Below are 20496 nucleotides of genomic sequence, written 5' to 3' on the forward strand. Positions count from 1 at the left end.
TCCTACATCTGAAGTTTTGCAAATACTTTTTTTCAAACAACTTGCACACTGTTAATTGTGGAAGGATACAAAAGAAAGTTGACTTGCCACAGACTTCAGGCTGATATTCTAACTGTAAGATACCATCATCCCTCAGTATAAACTTTTTACTCACTTTTTTCAAGCATGAATCTCCTTGTGAAGAATTTTTGATTGGGGCAGTAGTACCATCATGTACTTCTACTGCAGAGTTAGTTCTAGGCGTGGGACGAGAACTTCAGCAAAAGAAAGAAAAAAATAATTAAAACCCTATAAAGATTACAGATTAAGTTTCATTGCAAACTACTTTTTTTGTTGCTCTTTTGAAACTTTCATGCCATACAGCAAATTTTCAAAGCTGACAAACATAAAATACACTATGCCTGATCCATCAACTAAACACAAATCTTCTGTCTTTAAATGTGTTCTGACAAGGTTAGGATTTGTTTGCCAGTTAGAAATGGGAAGACGGTAGTTTGTTGTAATTGTTAAATAAATATAATTTGATTATTTCTCAGCCATAATGACACTGCAAACTGGATGCTAAACCATTATTATCTTAACTCCTAATACCAAAAAACATACAAAACAAATTAATGTGACAAAAATTGCAATTTATTTTATCTTATTCTCTTCTGACTGCCAAGTCTTAGCTAAGTAACGAGAATTAAAACTCCTAATTTTTATGTATCATTGTGAACTGGGTTTAGCTTTTACTTTTTCTTTTTAAAATCCTGTCTGCTAATTAGAAAATGAAGAAGGAGAGACCAGAATACTGCCAAGTTGCAACTGTCATAAAGCTGCTAGTGAACTTGGGGTTTTAGTACACACCAGTTTAAATTAAAGCATTTAAAATGAACTTCAGAATTATTGTAATTGGCAGACCAGGAAGCTTGTTAAATCAAGAACTTCAAATGAACGCGTTTCCTTGATTAGCAGAAAGTAATAAACACATTTAGTTTAGCAAATCAGATTTCTATAATAGAAAAAACCACTAAATTAAAAATACAAACACCAAACAAAATTAAAGACACTCAGGAAATCGGTGATCAAATGACTAACATAACTGCTCTCATGTTCCATCTATTTTCAATAGAAATTTAAATTTAAAGGGTACAATGAAAGAATGCCAAAATATTACCTACATAAAAATACATGAAATATCCTAATTCTTATGGTAAAAAAAATGTATCAGGATCTGCTTGGAATTTTAGTTCCTAAACAAAAAAAATCCTATGATTTCTAGCTAGGAGGCTGGACAAATGATTATAAGCTGACATTTGCTTCAAAACATGTAGATTTGTTAAAATTTTTTTTTAATTAATTCAACGGATTTGCTTTCATAAATGTTTGAGATACAGAAAATAATACTTATTTTTTAGTTGTCAGATGGTTTCTCAGTTTAAAACAAGACAAGAGATAATTGAATTAAACTAGTTAAAATGAATGAGATCTATTCCATTTGCACAAGTAGAAGCCACTGTTGTTAAAAGCTGATTAACCCCCTAGCTAAGTAAGTTCTGGTGCCAAGTGCTAGGTCAGCAAATTACTTTCACTTCAGTGTTTTAATACTTTACTAGAAATCACATACACTGCTTTCAGAAGTTACATCACTGAAGAGAATTTCAGAACAGGTTTTTTTTAACTGTTTGCATTACATTTCAAATTTTGTGTTTAAATTAATGTACTTATAAAAAATTATGTTGCTAAAAAAACACTATTAGGGTTACATGTTATATGGCTTTTAATATCATTGTAGCCTTTCTTTTCAGCAGATTGCTACAGCAAATGCTACTTGAAATTACTAATAATATGTGTCTAGCTGTGATGATAAAAGTTGTGAGATGAGAAGTACTACTTTATTAAAACTAACTGAAATAACTTTTGTACACAGTATCATGTACAAAAGCCCTATTTCAGGTTATGCAAGAAGCTTAGAAAAGTATTTTCAAATGGGAATATTTCTTCTTGATGTTGATAGGAAAAGTATTTCACTAGACAATCTTGGTTTGTAAGGTAGTACAAACAAATCACTGTTAAACCAATCGCTATTTTTTAATTTAACACCCATGTAGTACTTAACAGACTGTCACCAATAGCTTGTGATGAAAAGCTGCAGGCAGAATTTATTAACAGATCATATGCTGAATGCTTATTCTTATGTATTTTAAACAATCATGCTTCAAGCCTATTTTATATATATATGAAGTAACTAAGTAAGAAAGATCTAAATAAATTTTTCTGTTTAGACAGACAGTTAAGTAATCAAAAGTTTACTTTCAAAAGTAAGAGTAATAAAGTCATATAATCTTTAACTACACACACGACTTTCATGGCTCTCTTTCATGGTGGAGGAAAGCATGCTATCAGAAGTTTAAAATATGCAGTCATCACAATTAGAGAAAGCCTTACAAGGTTCCTTTAATAGATTGATAAGAACTTATCAAAACTAAATGAATCACTTAATGCAGTTTTGGGTTCTCAGAGTTCCCAAATGTATTTTGTTATTTATTAACTGGTAATAGAAAATTCAGAAGGAGACACAGACACAGTGTTATAGTCATAATAATAAAATGTTTGAAGAGACAGTGGGGAAAAAAACCAACACCAAACCTACAGGATTTCAAGGCACTTTTCATACCTGAGAAGAAACATGGATTCATTTGATTCACCATCAACTACACTTCTGGGGCGCAAGTCAGTCTGAGTTTCTACCGAAAAGAGAACATGAACTTGCATTCAGATGTTAAAATCAAATAAAACATAGGGAATAAGCATGTTGGTAGGATTGATAAAATAACTAAAAAATAACATAATGAGCAATATTACCTATTTTGAAAGAATTGCTTGGTGGTTTAAGACCTGCTCTTGAGGATGACAAGTTATCTAGATTTTTTTGAGCATCCACTGACTCTTTGGCACTCCAAGAAACTGATGACTCCGTGTCTTCCCTGCTGTTTAATAAATTATATTAATTACAGATTAAAAAAAAAAAAGATATCATATCCATTATCTGTTGCAATTGTTAGCATACAGCTTAGTTGTCATTCTCTAGAACAATATACTCTTGAAATACGTGTTGCACATACTTTTTATATTGGTAATGGCAATGACAGAAAGTACGTTTACAGCAAAAAACTTGGAGAATATTAAAAATTCTCTCTATCATTAGAACTTAAATGAAAGACATCAGAAAAGTTAAATTATTAACCCATAATACAAGAGATACTAAAGAAATACTAAAAACATTACAGACATTTCATTCTTCACAGTAAAAAGTCACAACAAACCTATCTCCAACAATGAAGTCTATAGCCTAGATTAAAACCACTTTTTTTTGTGCGTGTAATGACTTACATGTCACACTTAAATGCAATTTTATTGGTTTTGGTTGTTTGGGATTTTTTTAACATGTCCTTATATTATTGACATGGAACTGGGTCATAAAACCTTCATGAAGGCTCTCCAGGATATCAAATATTAATCCAACCCACACTGTGAAGAAAATAGATACATGGGTCTCACAGTGGGAAAAGACACCGTATTGAGCCTCCTTCACATGTCAAGCCAATGTTTTACATTTGTCATATTTGTCAGTGAGTGCATACATCAGCAGCTATTTCACAGGCATTAGAAAAATCTCAAGAGTATGGCCAAATAGCCCAATATTTTGTAGGAGATTAAGATTCCTCTTGTTCTCCAAAAATTCCCTAAAATAAGCTCTAAGACCTAAGTCTTGCTAAAACCTTGAATGAAATCTTAGTTCATGGTATAAACTTTAAATATTAATTTCTTATTGCAGGTCAAAGCAGTAATAAAATTACAAGACAGAGCTGTACCTCAAACTATAATAAACATTATTAAGAAAAATACTGCACACTGGTATCTGAAATAGGTATAGAACAACATGAGAGAAAATTTTAAAGTAGATATAACAAAAACCACTCAGCATTCTAAAACTATTTTGACATTAGTTCCCCATGTTGGAATGTGAAATATCTTTCAAATACTTAGAACAACATATCATAAAAAACAATGCTAAATGTCCTAATTCAAAACTAGAAACACAAAAACCAGCAAGGTAACAGGAGTTCAGAAGAAGCCTAGCTTGTTAATACGTAGAAGCCATTTTCACAAAAGCTTTGGGTGTTTCTGCAGTGTATGTAGCAGTGGAGAGTATTAAAAATTTAGAAAAAAAAACCCCTAAATTAATGCCTTATGTCATAAGCAAAGAATATGGGTCAGCTGCATTTGCAAGATTATAAGGCTGAACCACAGCTCTAAGATATGCACTGATAGGCTTTGTGATGCTCTAAGCCTAGTGAATAAAAACAAACAAACAAATCACTAAAGATAAAACTGACCCATATTGATAAGATTCTACAAAACCTTTAAAAAAAATTTTAAGTCAGATTCATACAATAATTTTATATAATATATAAACAGATAAATAAAAATGAGAGCATTTAGCTCAGAAGTGAATTTTAACGCATTCTATAGCCAACAGGAAGGAGTCTGTTGAAAGTGAATGGACAGTGCAACACACTAATAGGATAATACAATTCCTAAACATCCCAAACTGCCCACTGATTGATGTAAAAATCAATTAATTAATGAAAATTCTAAAGAAAGTTCAAAAATTATAAAATTTACAGACAAACTTAATAAAATTTTTATCTTTGCTTATATTTATTTAAAAAAATGTCTTCCTTGAACATTCAGTACCTCGAGCTTGTGCCCTGTCTGTCTGCAGAATCACCACCACAATGGCCAAGGGATCCTTTCCAGAATGGATGCTGCAATAGGTCTGTCCAATTCAGCCTTTTGAAAAGCAACAAACAAACTGTAAAAGCAGTGGCTAAGTACAGCTCCACAGAGACATACCGGACTAGATTTTGAACCCAGTGATACTACAGGGCAATTAATCCTGTCATTTGCTTTTATTTGGACAACAAGTAAGTTTTCTTACAGAACAAACTTTTTGCCTTAAATCAGAATGGAAAATTCACATAACAGGTATGAGAGTAAGAATGAATGAAACTGCAGAGTCAATCCCACATGTAAATTATCTGACATAGCCTATAAATTATAGTCTTAAATTTTTTAATAATGTAACTGTATCAGGTATAAGTTAAGGCTAATAAAATACATGTGCCCATTGCTCTGGAAAAGCAAAGCCATCCAATTCTAAACTGCTTCTCATTCTGTTACAAAGTTATCTATTTAGCACCAGGTACAAAAATTAAAAAAAGATGCACTTAATGAAAACATTAATTCTATGTATCTTCATGTAAGAAAAAGCAGCTTGCTCTTTTATACGAGGCATGAATTTTTTTTTTGCATTTTTTGTCATCTAAAAGATACTATACATACAATATCATGGTAATTATTTTCTCCAGAGGTGACAACATAAACAGCAGCCATGGATTAGGCAGTTTACCTTTTATGAGGATCCTTCTGAAGTAACCCATCAAGCAAACTGATGAACTCAGCAGAAGGTTTGTGAATAGCAGAACCTGTAAATAGAAGCACTTCAGATCAGTATTGGACAGCAAAAACAACCATCACCCAATGTAAACCACGCTATTATCTACAGATCATGCTAAAAATCTTTCTTGATAGTAATTTCATCTGAAAAAAAATCTCAGTGTATAAAGAACCTTAAATATACACTCTTTGCACTTTAAAGAATCCTTTAAAAAAACCCCAAACAAACAAACCACTAATGCTTGGTCATCAAACTAATTAAAATTGTTTGCAACTTTAAAAAAAAACCAACTCTCCAATTATCAGCCAGCCACCAGGAAGAAATTAAGTGGAGTTAAAATCTGCTTAAATTGAAAAAGAGCGACTAATATATAAGCGTCTCTGTGAATAACACTGGTGTCCAGAATGACCAAGATCAAAAATTCCATCCCAGTAGGTAGATTCAGTGTTAACAATTAGAAGTAAATTATATATGTCTCTGTCAAAAGGGAAACAAGCATTCATCACTAACAGGAAATTATCACAGGAAGGCATTGCTAACGTTCACACTTCAGACAACTAACTGATTCCTGCAATCAGCCTCAGAAGAAAAAGGGTAAAACAAAACTTGAACTTTCTAAGTATTACTGTGATGTGATCCATTAAAGAATAACAGAACCCTACCCTCCGGTCCTGGTTGCAAAGGATCTTCAGATAAAATCTTTTCAATTAATTCAGAACGGCTTTCTGAGAAGAATGGTGGTTTTCCTACAAACAAACAGAAGTGTATTTCACAGATTAGGCAAACTCCAAAATGGTTGTAAGGTGATTTATCATGAGCTCATTTTCCTAAGAAAGCATCCAAAGAAATAAACAACCTTGGCCTGAGTACTATTTATCACGTTTTCTTGTCAATTTAAATTCCAAACCTTGGATTAAATTCTTTTATCATGAACAGCAAAAGAAACCATAGACAGAAGACACACCAAAGATGGCTTGATGGAGGTGACCATGATAGCCCTGTATGAATCTGCAGTGAGACAACATGAAAAGGCAGAAATCTCAGTATCTGTGTTACTGTGTTGATTCAACAGATCAGCATTTTGTTTAAGGTTTAAGAAGGCTGCAGTGTAATTCTCTTCTGTGATGAAGCTTCCTTCCAGGTGCAGCTAATGGGTAGTTTATCTGTAGGGAACCAAATTACTCTATCTTTACAATAGTGAAGCAGTTTCCTCTTTCAAAGGTTAAAATACTGCACACAGAGTTTAATACCAAGGAGATTAAAACATTGCACTGTCAGAAGTCAAGGGCTGCCATAATTTTAAATCATAGTATTTAAACCTTACATGTTGGTTACGACTGTTGTCAATAGGACCACTTAACAGTATTGTTTCACTTGATTATTGGACAAAGACACTTTTTCTTTTTTGTCTTTTAAGCACAGTTAGTATGTTCTTCAAGAAATCTTCAAAACCTGTCGTAAGTTTTTCTATGTCCTAACTTCCCTAGAAAGTCAGTAAGAATTTACTCCAGGACCATGACCTACGTTTCTATTATCACAGATATTAAATATATATACAAACGTACAACCTGAGAACATTTCATAAAGTAAACATCCCAGGGACCACAGATCACTGGCTTTGCAGAAGTTGTCTCCCTTTATTGCTTCAGGAGCTGTGTATAACGGAAAGCCTACAAAATACAGTATGTATAATTAATGCACTTTGGTTATTCATTCAGCATTCATCCTTTTCAACACTTCAAATTTTATCTCCAAACTTCACTGAGTTAGAGATTATCTTCACTCGACATATAAGAAAACTGAATAGCAAAGGTAAGTAGTTTCAAAGGAACTTCTCTCCTATAGTGTAACTGGCTTATGTAGGATTATATATTCTACTTTGTTGTTTATTTCACTTCTATTAACCAAACTGACTTGTGCTGCACTTTTCAAACACAGTGATTAATACAAAGAATGTTCTGACTTGTTTTAACAGCTTTCAGAGCCAAGCAATTTGAGCAGAATGGGAAACCATCCTCATGTGAGCAGAAATAATTATGTTACATCAGATTTGGGATATCTTTTTTTAAAGCTATTCCAAGAAATAAACCCCCATGAATTTATAAAGTTCTGTTACAAAAAACAAGGTAGTTAGCCAAGGAAATCGCTGATCTAAACAGTTATGGCTCTTTTCCCACTAAAGCACTACGAAAACATCACATATCAAATTATAGCAGCTTATTCACAAATCTCTCGTTTGATACAGGAAAAAAATATACAGTTCTTATTTCTACAGTAGTTCCCATCAGTTTTCAAAAATCTCTAAAAAAATTACACAAACTCAGTAAAAGTGTAAATTCCATAGTCCCTTAAAAAGTTTATTTTGGATTCTTTTCTTCTTGTTTTTTTTTTTTTTTTAAGTGACAAAAGGTCATTACCATACATATCAAAACAGCTATTCTGAAGAGTAACAGGAAAGAGAATAGATTTGTATTTCTTCCTGAATAAAGACCTGATCTTGGTCTTACTATTTCCAGTGTGAACTTTCAGAAGAAGACAGCAAGGAGAGCTCTCTTTGTTCTCATAAAATATTACCAAGAATTCCATTGTTTCTGATAAAAGTAACTGATACATGAGACATCATTATCTTGGAAATAGAAGTCTCTGAGATGTTTCAAGATAATGACTAATAAAAGATTCAGAACATTAAAAACAAGTTTCTGAATTTTTCTTATTCAATGAAGAAATAACACAGTATTTTCAGTCTACTGCATTTGTATGGATCTGCTTGCTGAAACTGAAACACAGTAACTTGCTCATACTTTAAAATGAAATTATCATTCTTTAAGGTAGTGAAACAGTTGACCTCAAACTAGAATTAAGTTAGACCATGTACATCAAAAAGGACAATGAAAGTACAGCAGTGCAGACTCCAGCGAAAGAAGCAGTAGTTCTGTGTAGTACTTCCTGAATTTTCTGTACACATTTTACACTAACTTAATGGAATTTAGTTCCAGACCTTACAGAGAGCATCTGCAGCATAGAATTTTAAAAAGTCCACAAATAATTCCATAGCTCAATTTTTTCTGAGACAAAACAGGATTAATTCTAAACCATTTTTCTTTATCATAATGATTGATATTCCAACTTCCATTCTGTCTCTTTGGTGTAAGTTAATTCTGTGTAGTAAAAAGCTCGTACCCTGAACTATATTTGTAAAGCGTCTTTGTGGAGTGCTTTCATTAATATCTTCACCTTCTTCAGCTCCAGCTGAAGCAAAAACTTCTTCCAAGTCTTCACCATCTGCTTTAGCCAAGCAAAAACTACTGAATTTCAAAGTCCCAGACCCTTCCAGTAGAATCTGTAAGAACAAACAAAATCCAGTGTGCTAGTATCATATACTAAAACCGAAAACTGCTGAAATTTCCAACATGAAGTACAAAATAATTTATTATAAAAATAATCACAATTTCAAAATATTTAAGGAATAGAGATGATGTCTATAACCAAAATAATTGAAGTTTTGCTTTGAAGTCAATGCCAATACTTTTGGTTACAAGAAAAAAGTATCCCAATAGAACTCTTAAGAGGTTCAATGTGCACTTTTGTTTACTCATTATTAAATCTAAATAAACAATGATGTTACCAGAGAAAAGAAAGTTGAAGTAGAGTAAAACTGCATAGGAAAATAAAGTCTAGTAAAACCAAACATGGCTTCATTTGAGAAAAAGGAATTTTTAGTTAGCAGAAAATGCCACAGATTTTTTCCAATAATGATGAGAGTTTTCTCTGGCCAGTCAGTGCTTATTCTTCTCAGTTAAAAACTTCATAATCCCAAAAACTTGAAGAAATAGCCCATTCAGCCAGAAGTAGGGGGCGGGGCACAGAAGAAGCCTTAACTTTAGCATTTTACTTTCTGTTTAAAGGAGTATTTTACAGCAACATTCTTCTTTGGAAGACTACTGAGTCGTCTACATCATACTTTATTAATGAATTTTTAATGCTTTTGGGTCCACAAATGACAGGAACTGAGTAGAATTGTGGAACATTTAACCAAAGATTCAGAGGATGGCAACTTGATCACTTATAGATCAAGGACAAAACCAATTACTGTGAAGCAAAAATTTTTTACTATAGTCATATTCGGGTGACTACATGAATTAAAAACAAACACAGACTTTGGCAAACCTCTACATAAATTACACACACACAAAATGATTTATACACAAAGATTTATATTTTTATTCAGGAATAAGACGGTAATTTCCATGGCATCTGCAAACAATAGAGAAGGTTATCAACAAAGAAACTTTAGTTAACTTTGCTCCCTCATCAGCATTTTCTATGACTGCAAAATATTCTGCACCATGACAGAATAATAATAAATTTATGGGTTCAAGGACAGAGAACTAAAATCCTTCATTAAATGAAGCTAGTACACCAAATCAAAAAGAATAAATCACATCATATCAGATATACACCAAGGAAAGAAATCAATTATATCATAAAATATTCAAGCTACAGACTTGTCTCTGATTGTCTTCACATATATATTATATTGTCTTCACTTATATTATGTTATATATTATCTCATCTTCACTTTATATATTATGAAACTCAACTGACCTCCCAACTGAGGTAAGCCTCTTCCTAACAGTAAAATACAAATAATAAAATAAATGTTGGTGGCATGGAAAGTGACATCCAGTCGACATATAGATAATATCCCTCCTTACCTTTCCAGGTGTCAATTCACAATAGATAATTCCATGCTTATGGATATGGTATAAACCAGTAACTAGCTCAACACCAAATTCTCTCACCACATCTTCTGGTAGATGTTCGTCCTGAGCAATGACAGATTCTAGAGAACCACCTGAAATACACATAGTCAACAAGTGCATATAAAGAAGATGTCATACAAGTAATACCCAATTACATAAACTTCTTCAAAAGATGTCAATCAAAAACCATTCTCAGTGGATATTAAAAATATTTCTCGATATCTAATAGTTACAAAATCCAAGATGTACAAAAAAATTATTTTCAATACTGTGACAAAATCTTAATTTTGTCTGGAAGAAAACTGAGTGCATGACTTCAAAATTACTTCAATATTATTTTACAAAGGAAACAGAAGGGAAAAAAGAAATCCAGAAACTGTGTCACTTCACAATGTAATAGTACCCCATGCTTTTATTAAAATTCCTTCACCAGATTCCTGCTGCATAAGTTAAAAGAATAAATAATACCAACAGCAGGCTATCAACTTCTGTGAACAATTGCTAAAGCTAAGGGCAGGCAATTTTCCTCTGAATTCAGAGACAACAGAAATAGTAGAACTGTGTTACAGTCTGAGGTCAACAAATGTCGAAAAGATAAATTATTTTGTTGTATTTCACTTCCTAGGTTTCTCACACAAATCCCAGCTTCAGGTACCAGTAAGTCCTAATCATAGCTCTCCGGACTTCTTACCCTAACATGCGACCTTTCTCTGTCCTTTCAAAATCACCAATCTCCTTCTCCATTAAGTTCCAACCAACCCTTCCTTTGTTTCTGATCAGATTACACTTACAAGGCCTTCCAAATAACCCTCCCATTGTTTCTGATCAGATTACACTTACAAGGCCTTCCAAATAACCCTCCCATATATCCTCTATCCCCTGTATTCTTCACTGGGCTTCACACTCACTCTCTACACTTCTCCCCACTAATTGTTACTGTTTCTGTGTCCATACAAAACCTTCTCTTCTTCCCCCATCACCTACTTCCTCATTTTCCACTGATTCTCAGATATGTAATCAGACCCATCCCATTTGAGTCATTCCCATCCTAAATATTCATGGCACTTAGGCTTCTTCTAATCTCATTTCCCACAAATTCATCGCTCATTCTTTCTCCTCCTTCTTGTTCCAGACCCCTATTCTGAACTCCACGTTCCCATCTTGCCCAAAATCCGTTTTCTCAGCCCCATTTGGTCCTTTACTAATCCTGCACCAAATCTGTTTGCCTGAGACCAGAGTTTGCATGCCATGAGTTATCTATAGGTCTCCTGGGTTATCTGCTGTTTATATCCTAGCCAAATCATGCTGATTAAAAAAAAAACCACAACAAACTAAAAAAACTCCACAAATTTAAGACCCCGAATGAAAGAGGGATTAGGAAAACTTTTCATAGAAAAGGATACTAGATCTTTTATCCCAAATTGGATAGTAGATTTTCCTGAACTTTTTTCCCCTTTGATCAGTCATTTCATTACAGTACTCTTCCAATTATTCAACACTGCTGAATCTTAAAATTATTTTATTTCTAAGCCTTTTTATGCTGGTTAATGAATCAGTTATTCCTTTAAAACCAAGCCCATACTACAGAGCTATAGTAAAGAATTTTTCATCATGTTTAATTACTGTTTCTTACAATGTAATTTAGAGGACTACATATAGAATAATTCCATAACACGGCCAAACACACAAATAAAAAAAGTAGTGAAACCAGCAACACAGAAGTATTCTGCATCTGATAACAGAAACTATCTTTGAGACAAGTAAGAGAAATCTTCCGTATTTCAAAAGCTGTTTACAAGTCTCAACAAAATTAATAAGAAATCCATGTCTTATTCCATGTATAAGTAAGTTAGCTCCAAGACACTCACGCTGCAGCAAACTATAATACTGCAAGGTAAAACACCTGATAATTGTTCAACAATAAAAGGCTGCTGGTCTAATAACCTAAATATGTGCCCCTAAGTTAGACTAAGCAAGCAGACCAAAGCCTCCATATGAGCCATTAACTTCACTTTAAATCACTGAAAGAATGACCTGACTTTTTTTCTCAGAACTTTTAAGTTCTCTTCTTCAGTAATTTTTCAAACAGAATTCTGGATAAATAAAAAGGCTGGGTGTAATACGGATTTTTATTACTAAACAAACTCCAGATACCAAAATTTTAACATGTATCACTTGCATATTGGCTTTCTTTTCTTTCCTTTCCATGTGGAGGAAAGCATGCTATCAGAAGTTTAAAATATGCAGTCATCACAATTAGAGAAAGCCTTACAAGGTTCCTTTAATAGATTGATAAGAACTTATCAAAACTAAGTGAATAACTTAATGCAGTTTTGGGTTCTCAGAGTTCCCAAATTATGGTTTTCACATGTAAGTCAAAATACTTGTACTGAATAGGAAAAAAAATTATATCATTTACTTCAGCTGCTGAATTGCCCTTTGATTAAAAATTAATTCGAACAATATTAAGTCAATAGTTCATTAAAACTTGATTTGTTCCTTGATGTCTCTTAAAAGAGTCCTTAGAAAACTTCTCAAGTAATTTTTACTGAGCTACCCTTTGACTATTCACTATTTGCTTTTATGTTCCCTGACTGGCCATCTCTCTTCAGCTCTTAAAAACCAACAGTATGTAACTCAGCTAACTTTTCAAAGATGCATACAGTGAAGCAGAGAAGCATAATTTCAATTGATTTCTAAAAATGTTCCCAAGAGCAAAACCACTTTTATATATACAAACAGGATTCTCAAGTTAATAATCAAATAATTATGCTTTTTTCAAAGATCTAAGCATTTGTTGTAAAGAAGCTGTAAGAAATCTCTTACATTCCATAAATGTTTACTTTTTTGAGCTTATCTCACCTGTGCATAATTCCACTACAAGCCAGAGATGGTTGCTTGTTTCATACCATTCATAAAATGTCATTATATTCTTATGTGTGAGTCCTTGAGTCAGACGAACCTAGAATGAAGTTTTTAACATAATTATGTGGGGGAAAGACATAAATAAATATATATATATAGATTTAAGGCATGGGAATAAGAAACAATACAATCTACTCTAAATTAGCTACTTGTTCTTTTGCCTTTTCTAGTGCACTAACATTATTCTTCAAATATTTTAGTTTTACATGTATGTTAAGAAAAGACAACTTTCCTCACAGACCCTGCCCAACTCACCTGTTTTTAAAATAGAGAAAAAAAAATTAGGAAGTTCCCCAACTCAAAATTATAAATATTATTTAACCTTCCTGCACCACTAAAACAACAACAAACTGGAAATCAGAATTTGGAGTCAAACTTGCACTCCTATTTTTTTTTTTTAAACAAGAATACAAATGAGAGATAATACAGCAAGAAGAAGTAAAAAAAAACTTTTCCATCACTTTTAATCTTATAAGGCAAGGAAAACCATTCAAGAGACCCTGAAAATACATATTTCTACAATACCTACATGGCCTAATCTCCAGAGAAGCCTCTGTTTCTTGCTAGAATGGTATGTAAGGTATCCCCAATGGATTTGTAAGACTAATACACTTCTAAGAACAAAAAAGTTCCCAAGAAATTATCATTGAAACAATGAGAAGGAATAGGAAACTATCAGGTTCACATGGCAAGGTTTTGGTATCCAGGCAGGGAGGTCTACAGGACTGGCTTCTGTGAGAAGCTGCGAGAAGCCCTCTGTATCTGACAGAGCCAATGCCAGTGAGCTCCAAGACAGACCCACTGCTGGCCAAGGCCCAGCCCATCAGTGATGGATAACATATTTAAGAAGGGGGAAAAGCCCAGCACAACAGCAACTGCAGCAGGGGACAGGAGTGAGAACATGTGACAGAAACAACTCTGCAGACACCAAGGTCAGTGCAGAAGGAGGGGCAGCAGGTACTCCAGGAGCTGGAGCAGAGGTTCCCCTGCAGCCCCTGGGGAAGACCAGTGAGGCAAGGCTGTCCCCCTGCAGCCCAAGGAGGTCCATGGCAGAGCAGAGATCCACCTGCAGTCCTTGGAGGACCCCACACCAGAGCAGGTGGAAACCCAAGAGAGGCTGTGACTCTGTGGGAAGTCTGTGCTGGAGCCGGCTCCTGGCAGGACCTGCAGACCCACAGAGAGAGGAGCCCATGCCAGTTTGCTGGCAGGAAATATAACCCTCTGAGAACTTACACTGGAACAGCCTGTTCCTGAGGGACTGCACCCCATGGAAAGTATCTTCACTTGAGGACAAATGGTATTCTTTCATCAAAAATAATTTCTTCTTGCTAAGTAAGAAATCGGTTGTTTACTGAAGTTACTAATACCACTGGATTTGCACAACTAACAACAAAGTAAAGCAAATTACCCCACGTAACTGTTTTTACAAGTTCACTGACACAGCATAGAAACAGTAAGACTGCAAACATGGGTTTATGCATGCAACCTAAAAACCAATAAAATCACATGAAGAAATAAATACATTAAAATAAGACTGTATTTAAAGCCTAAGAACTTAAAATCTTGAGAAGTTGATCTAAATGTGACAAACTCCATTTAAAGAAGCACATGCTACTTTTCTATAACCTGCGCTGCAAGAATTTCATAGGCTGCATTTTTTTCCCAGATTTAGCATGAAAAAACCCACGTTACTTACCCAGTTTGCTACTCCAGCTCTCTTGCATTTATCACTGCAAATAACAGCAATGAAATTAATTGTCCCTTTTCTTCTTCCTTTGTAAACAACTGTCGTATTTCCTCTTCCAATCTCCTCATACAAAACGAAGTTCTCCATGCTTTAGGATGCGTCACAGGCAACAGACTGGGAACATGGCATTAGTCTCACAAACAAATAAACCTAAAGAAAGGAGGAAAAAGGGGAAGCCTTCAAATTTAATAGTCATTCATGTATAGCATTCACCCTCCCAATTATCATGAATAGGGATTCTTTACTTCCAGAAAGATTGAATATAATTACAGAAGACCTCCTCTCAGGACATGTGATCAAAATTTTGAACAGGTGAATTTTACACTTCCAAAGCTCTTAATGGATCCAAACAGTAATAAATGGGCTAGTATATACAAATTCTAAAAGGTATATCTGTAGAAATGCAAGAGGCTACAGAGAAAAGAGAAACATCTCTGGTTCTCAAGAGTAATGGCTATGCCTTTATTTCAGTACACAAAGCAATGGAGCACAGAATCATAAAATCATCGAATGGCTTGGGTTGGAATGGACCTTAAAGATCATCTCATTCTAATGCCCCTGCCCTGGGCAGGAACACATCCCACTAGAACACTTTACTCAATGTCCCATTCAACCAGGCCTTGAACACTGCCAGGGATGGGACATCCACAGCTTCTCTGACCCACAAAACAGACTTTCAACAGCTGGATTTTGACATGAAGTACGAAGAGCTCAAATAAAGTGACACAGAAAGTGAAAAGATGAGGAAGGAAGGCCGTCGTGGAAGACTCACAAGCCACCACCTGTAACGAAGCAGGTGTGAAACTCCACAGAAGCACCCAAAGCAGCAGCCTCCAGGCACCGAAGGAAGTGCATTTGCTCTGGGCTGGACACAGGACCAGTGCACCAAGGAGACGCAGTTCCCTCTGCTTACGAGGGAACTGATGGCGAACTGAGCAGCCCGTGCACGACCCGCGATCTCTTGCGCTCCCACCTCTGTCGAGGGCGGTCAGGGCTGAGGCGCTACACAGCGGCCCCCAGAGACCCACCTGCGGCAGACGGGAGAAGGGTGAGGGGTCTTAGGAGCGCTCCAGCGGGGGCTTCCAGCCCCGCTCCGGGTCCGCTCCCGCACTCGGACCGAGAGACGGCGGCGGAGGGAGCGAGAAGGCGGTGAGGGGCGGTGAGGGGCGGTGAGGGGCGGGGGGGGGGGGCGGCTCGCGGCCCCTGGGCGCGCGCTCCGCCAGGTAACGGCCGGGAACGTGCGCGGGAAAGTGGGAAAGAGTGGGAACGACAGCCGTACCTGTGTGCCGGGACATGGAACCGGCGGGAAAGGGTGGGAACGACAGCCGTACCTGTGTGTCGGGGCATGGAACCGGCGGGAAAGAGTGGGAACGACAGCCGAACCTGTGTGCCGGGACATGGAACCGGCGGGAAAGGGTGGGAACGACAGCCGAACCTGTGTGCCGGGACATGGAACCGGCGGGAAAGGGTGGGAACGACAGCCGTACCTGCGCCGGGGCATGGAACCGGCGGGAAAGAAAGGAAGCTGCACCTGTGTGTGAGGGATGGACGCGGCGGGAAAGGGTGGAGCGACAGTGGTAGTGCGCCGCGGGACGGACCACGCCGCCGCCATCAACCGAAACGGCGGAGCCCCGCCCCCGGCACGGAATCTCCCATGGCCCGGTGGCAGTGTCCGGATGGGACACTGGTCCCTGCGCGCCACAAAATACAGGCAAGCGGGAAAGGCACCAGCTCAGCAGGCAGAGTGACTCCGGGAATTGGAGAGTTTTGCTGTCCTTTATTCCATCTGGAACGCACCGCCAGGTCCCACCAGGCTCCGTCCCCGCGCCGCCCCGCGCGCCACTCGGATGGTCGGCACCCCGCGCCCGTATCCAGGAGACGGGGCCGGACGCCGGAAGCAAAGCGGAGCCCCATTGGGCCAAGCGGCGCCTACGTCAGGGCGGGACCACCGGGCGGCGACCGCGGGGGGGAAGGGAGTTCCCGGATGTTGCTGTGGGCAGCTCCAGGGGTTGGCGCGTCCCTCGGGAAAGGTCCGGGTGCTGCCGGCAGCGTGGGTTGGTGGCATTTGTTCAACCTTCGTAGTCAAAACAGCACGTAGCGTCCTCAGCCATACCATGGCCATCTGCAAACGCCTAATTGAGAAACATTTTTCTTATGACAGAATTTAGTCCTTGAAACAAGCGTTTTCTATGTTTAACAATAACGTGGGGGTTTCACTTGTTTTTTTCATCCTATGGTGATCTGGTTTTCTTTTTCCTTTTTTGCTTGTCTGGTGTTGGTTTTGTAAGGCCCTTGAAAAATCCAAGTATCCTTTTCTCTTGGGCAACTGGAACGGTAGTGACAGGACAAGGGCCTTCAAACTGAAAGACAGTAGATTTGGATTAGATACTAGGGAAAAAAATCTTTGCTGTGAGGGTGGTGAGGCACTGACACAGGTTGCCCAGAGACGTTGTGGACGTTCCATCCCTGGAATTGTTCAAGGCCAGGTTGGATGGGGCTCTGAGCAACCTGGTCTTGTGAAAGGTTGGGCATGGTAGGGGGTTGGAACTTGATGGTCTTTGGGGTCCCTTCCAACTCAAACCATTCTATGATTCTAACAAAACATTTAAAAACATTTGCTCTAGAGCAAGCTGTAAAGAATTCTGTTTTTTCTCATTGTCTCACCTTTATTTTGACCTCCTAACAGATTTGAACCTATTGATCCATTTCAACCAAATTTGATACAAAGAAGTAGAACACGTACAGGAAGGATTCAATGTTTCTTCTAGGCGGCATGATAACAGATGGTCAGGTTTTTTACTCCCACGCTCGAGAAGATTTCAGTATGAATTTAAACCCCTGTAATCCTGAAAAGGGGGAAAAAAACACCCCCCGACCCCCTCTTTATTGTTGACAAAAAACTCAACATGAGCTGGCAGTGCGGGCTTGCATCCCAGAAAGCCAGAGGTATCCTGGACTGCATCAGAAGGAACGTGGCCAGCAGGGTGAGGGATGATGATTCTGTCCCTCTACACTCTGTTCTCATGACACCCTACCTGGAGTGCTGCATCCAGCTCTGGTGCCTCCAAAATAAGAAGGACATGGAACTGTTGGAGGAAGTCCAGAGGAGGCCATGAAGTGATAAGGGGACTGGAGCACCTCCCCTATGAAAACAGGTTGAGAAAACTGAGGCTCTGTCCCATTTTACACTGTAAGTTTTCAGTAATTGCAGAGGTGACTTGTAATTATCCATGAAGCTACAGCTTTGAAGCTGCACAAGTAAGATAATTTTTCCATTTTTTTTAATGTAAATGAGTAGTCAACTGGATATAAATAAACCAAATGCGTAAGTAGACATCACTTTCTTTTAAGAAGCACAAGAAAAGTATGCTTTGAAGAGGGATTTATTTAGATTTTAGAAAAATGTGTATTTTATCTTTGGTTGTGATAAGGATGACTGATATAAAGAAGAAGGAATAGAGTACTAGCTCAGCTGCACACAAGTCCCAGCAGCAGTTCAATGCCACATCTTAGAAAAGTCAATTTCATTGTCCCTGTCCAAGAAGATAAAACTAAGTCACAATAACTATCAAGTTACTGTCTTTTTTGCAAGATTTCTCATGTTTCATCCTATGTACACTTTCTGTTAAATTATTCCAGGTTAGGGATTTTTTTATGTAAAGGGGCAAAATACCCCATTTTGGGGGAGTGGGATTGTATGAACTTCAACATTAATAAAGTTTGTTGAAATCTTCATATAATAGTGGCAATAGCACTACAAAATATACAGAGAGAAACACTAAAAACCAATATTTTGTAACAATTGAACCAGAGGTTTATAGCTTTTGAAATTAAATGTCTCCATGATAGAAAATTTTCAGTATAATTAAAGGCAGACATAGGGAGACATGTTGACTTATGCCACTTTTTTTTTTTTACAACCCCTCTTAATTAGGAACTGTGGGCACTTTTTTATTGTTGATACATATTTCATTACATGTCTGTATGTTTCTTATGATCTGGGTGCACAGTTTCAATATACTCCAGATGGGAAATTTTCCCTTTGATTTGGTGTAAGAATGGAGGATTCTCTCTTCAAACATGTTGCTTCAGGTATGAGAGTTATCTTGCAGAAATAAAGTAAATACAAATACAGATCAGGGTTGTAATTATAAGACTCTTATCTTTGGCCTTTTACTTACTGTTTCAGTCTGTTACTCCTTTATTCTGTTACCAAACATGACTTCAAGCATTGTACTCAACTGCAGTGAACTTTTCTGTGGGAATACTTTCAACATTCAAGAACGGAATGCAAAATATTCTCTGTGCTGTTTGCACCATTTCAATACTCTTAGCAATCTGTGCAGCAAACTCAGCCTTGCTATTTGCATGGCTATTAGACGGGACAGTCAGATGTAATCAAATTCTTGTTCTCAAATAAATATATGATCTAATTTAAGGCAAACTGAGATCTTGTGACTGCAAGCACATAGTTCAGGCATGCTTAAACACTTCACTGCTCTACCCTCAATGGGTACTGCATAAGCCTCTGACATTTTGCCTGGTTCTCAAAAGCCTGACCAATAGCCTGTAATTTTAAGGTGTGTTTCCATGTTTTGTAAGATCTGTTCTTCAGTCTGCTCTAATGCCTATTGAAAATGCTACACAGTTCTGTTTTATTTTGCCATATGTACTAGCTTTTTTTTCCCCCCCCAGATATCATGATTACTCATGCTCTATCCCATCTTGTTGGTACACGGTGTTTATTTCTATTCCAGACTGACCCCATTCTCAAGAGAATTTCTATTCTCGGCAAGTAGGGTATGATGATTCAGTTACTCAAATAAAATACTTTTATGTTCCATTTGTCTTGACAGTACTGTCATTCCTGGGAAGTACATAGAGCCACTTTTCTGGTGTTTGACCTTTTTGGCAGAATGGTGAACATGGGCACATCTTGTGCTTTTTATTTTCAGATTCTTTTCCAACATCCTCTTGAAACTGGCACGTATTTTCATCATTTGAGTGAAACTTTGTTCTTCTTTATTTTTATATTTCTCTGGTAACATTAATATGTGATTATGGTATTATGATTTTGATATGATATTGTGGTATTATGATTTTGTCACCTTGGTTTTTTGGTACAACTCTGTTGTACTTACTGGTCCATCTCAAATTCATTAAATAAATTCAGACATTACTGTTTTAGTATCATATCTTTCTGATATTTGGGAATAGCAATGACCTTTCAAATTCTTTAGTGCTTTCTGGGATTTGTGTTTGAAAATATGTTTTTTCAATCAAAGAGTTGGCCTTTACACTTTTGAAACATCATTGCAAAACAGTTTGTGGCTTTTTTCACTGGTGAGGCAAAAAATCTACTAGTGGTTTCTTGTACAGTAACAGGGCTCCAAATCCCACCTCACTGGATCAGCTTGCAAGGTCACCAATACTACATGTATGCTGTGCTTCTGTTTCCTCTTCCTCTGTTATGGTCTCGATGCTTTGCATATATCTAAGGCTGGAAAAAGATGTGATGAGATATGCTGAACATTTTAATATTTTCTGAGCTAATA

At 36.9% G+C, this 20496-nt stretch overlaps 1 protein-coding gene across 11 annotated transcripts in view; it reads right to left on the reverse strand.

The window, feature by feature from the left end:
- The window catches only part of ULK4 (unc-51 like kinase 4), a 256761-nt gene extending 239943 nt beyond the window's left edge, over positions 1-16818 (reverse strand). For 2 of the 11 annotated variants that reach the window (XM_032105931.1, XM_032105851.1), the window contains exons 1-12: positions 16273-16699; positions 14891-15091; positions 13132-13231; positions 10222-10361; positions 8687-8846; positions 7075-7176; positions 6169-6252; positions 5459-5534; positions 4744-4839; positions 2848-2972; positions 2660-2729; positions 155-254 (exon numbers count right to left, since the gene is read on the reverse strand). In XM_032105931.1, coding sequence (XP_031961822.1) covers positions 155-254; positions 2660-2729; positions 2848-2972; positions 4744-4839; positions 5459-5534; positions 6169-6252; positions 7075-7176; positions 8687-8846; positions 10222-10361; positions 13132-13231; positions 14891-15028 — 1191 coding nt within the window. In that variant the 5' untranslated portion in view covers positions 15029-15091; positions 16273-16699. Of the gene's footprint in view, positions 1-154; positions 255-2659; positions 2730-2847; positions 2973-4743; positions 4840-5458; positions 5535-6168; positions 6253-7074; positions 7177-8686; positions 8847-10221; positions 10362-13131; positions 13232-14890; positions 15092-15713; positions 16118-16220; positions 16700-16738 lie in introns of those variants that run through there. The other 9 variants (XM_032105889.1, XM_032105898.1, XM_032105913.1 and 6 more) reach the window with 9 other exon arrangements.
- Positions 16819-20496: the final 3678 nt, after the last annotated feature.

Source organism: Corvus moneduloides, chromosome 1, assembly GCF_009650955.1.
Source record: "Corvus moneduloides isolate bCorMon1 chromosome 1, bCorMon1.pri, whole genome shotgun sequence".
In the NCBI taxonomy this organism is placed as follows: Eukaryota; Metazoa; Chordata; class Aves; order Passeriformes; family Corvidae; genus Corvus; species Corvus moneduloides.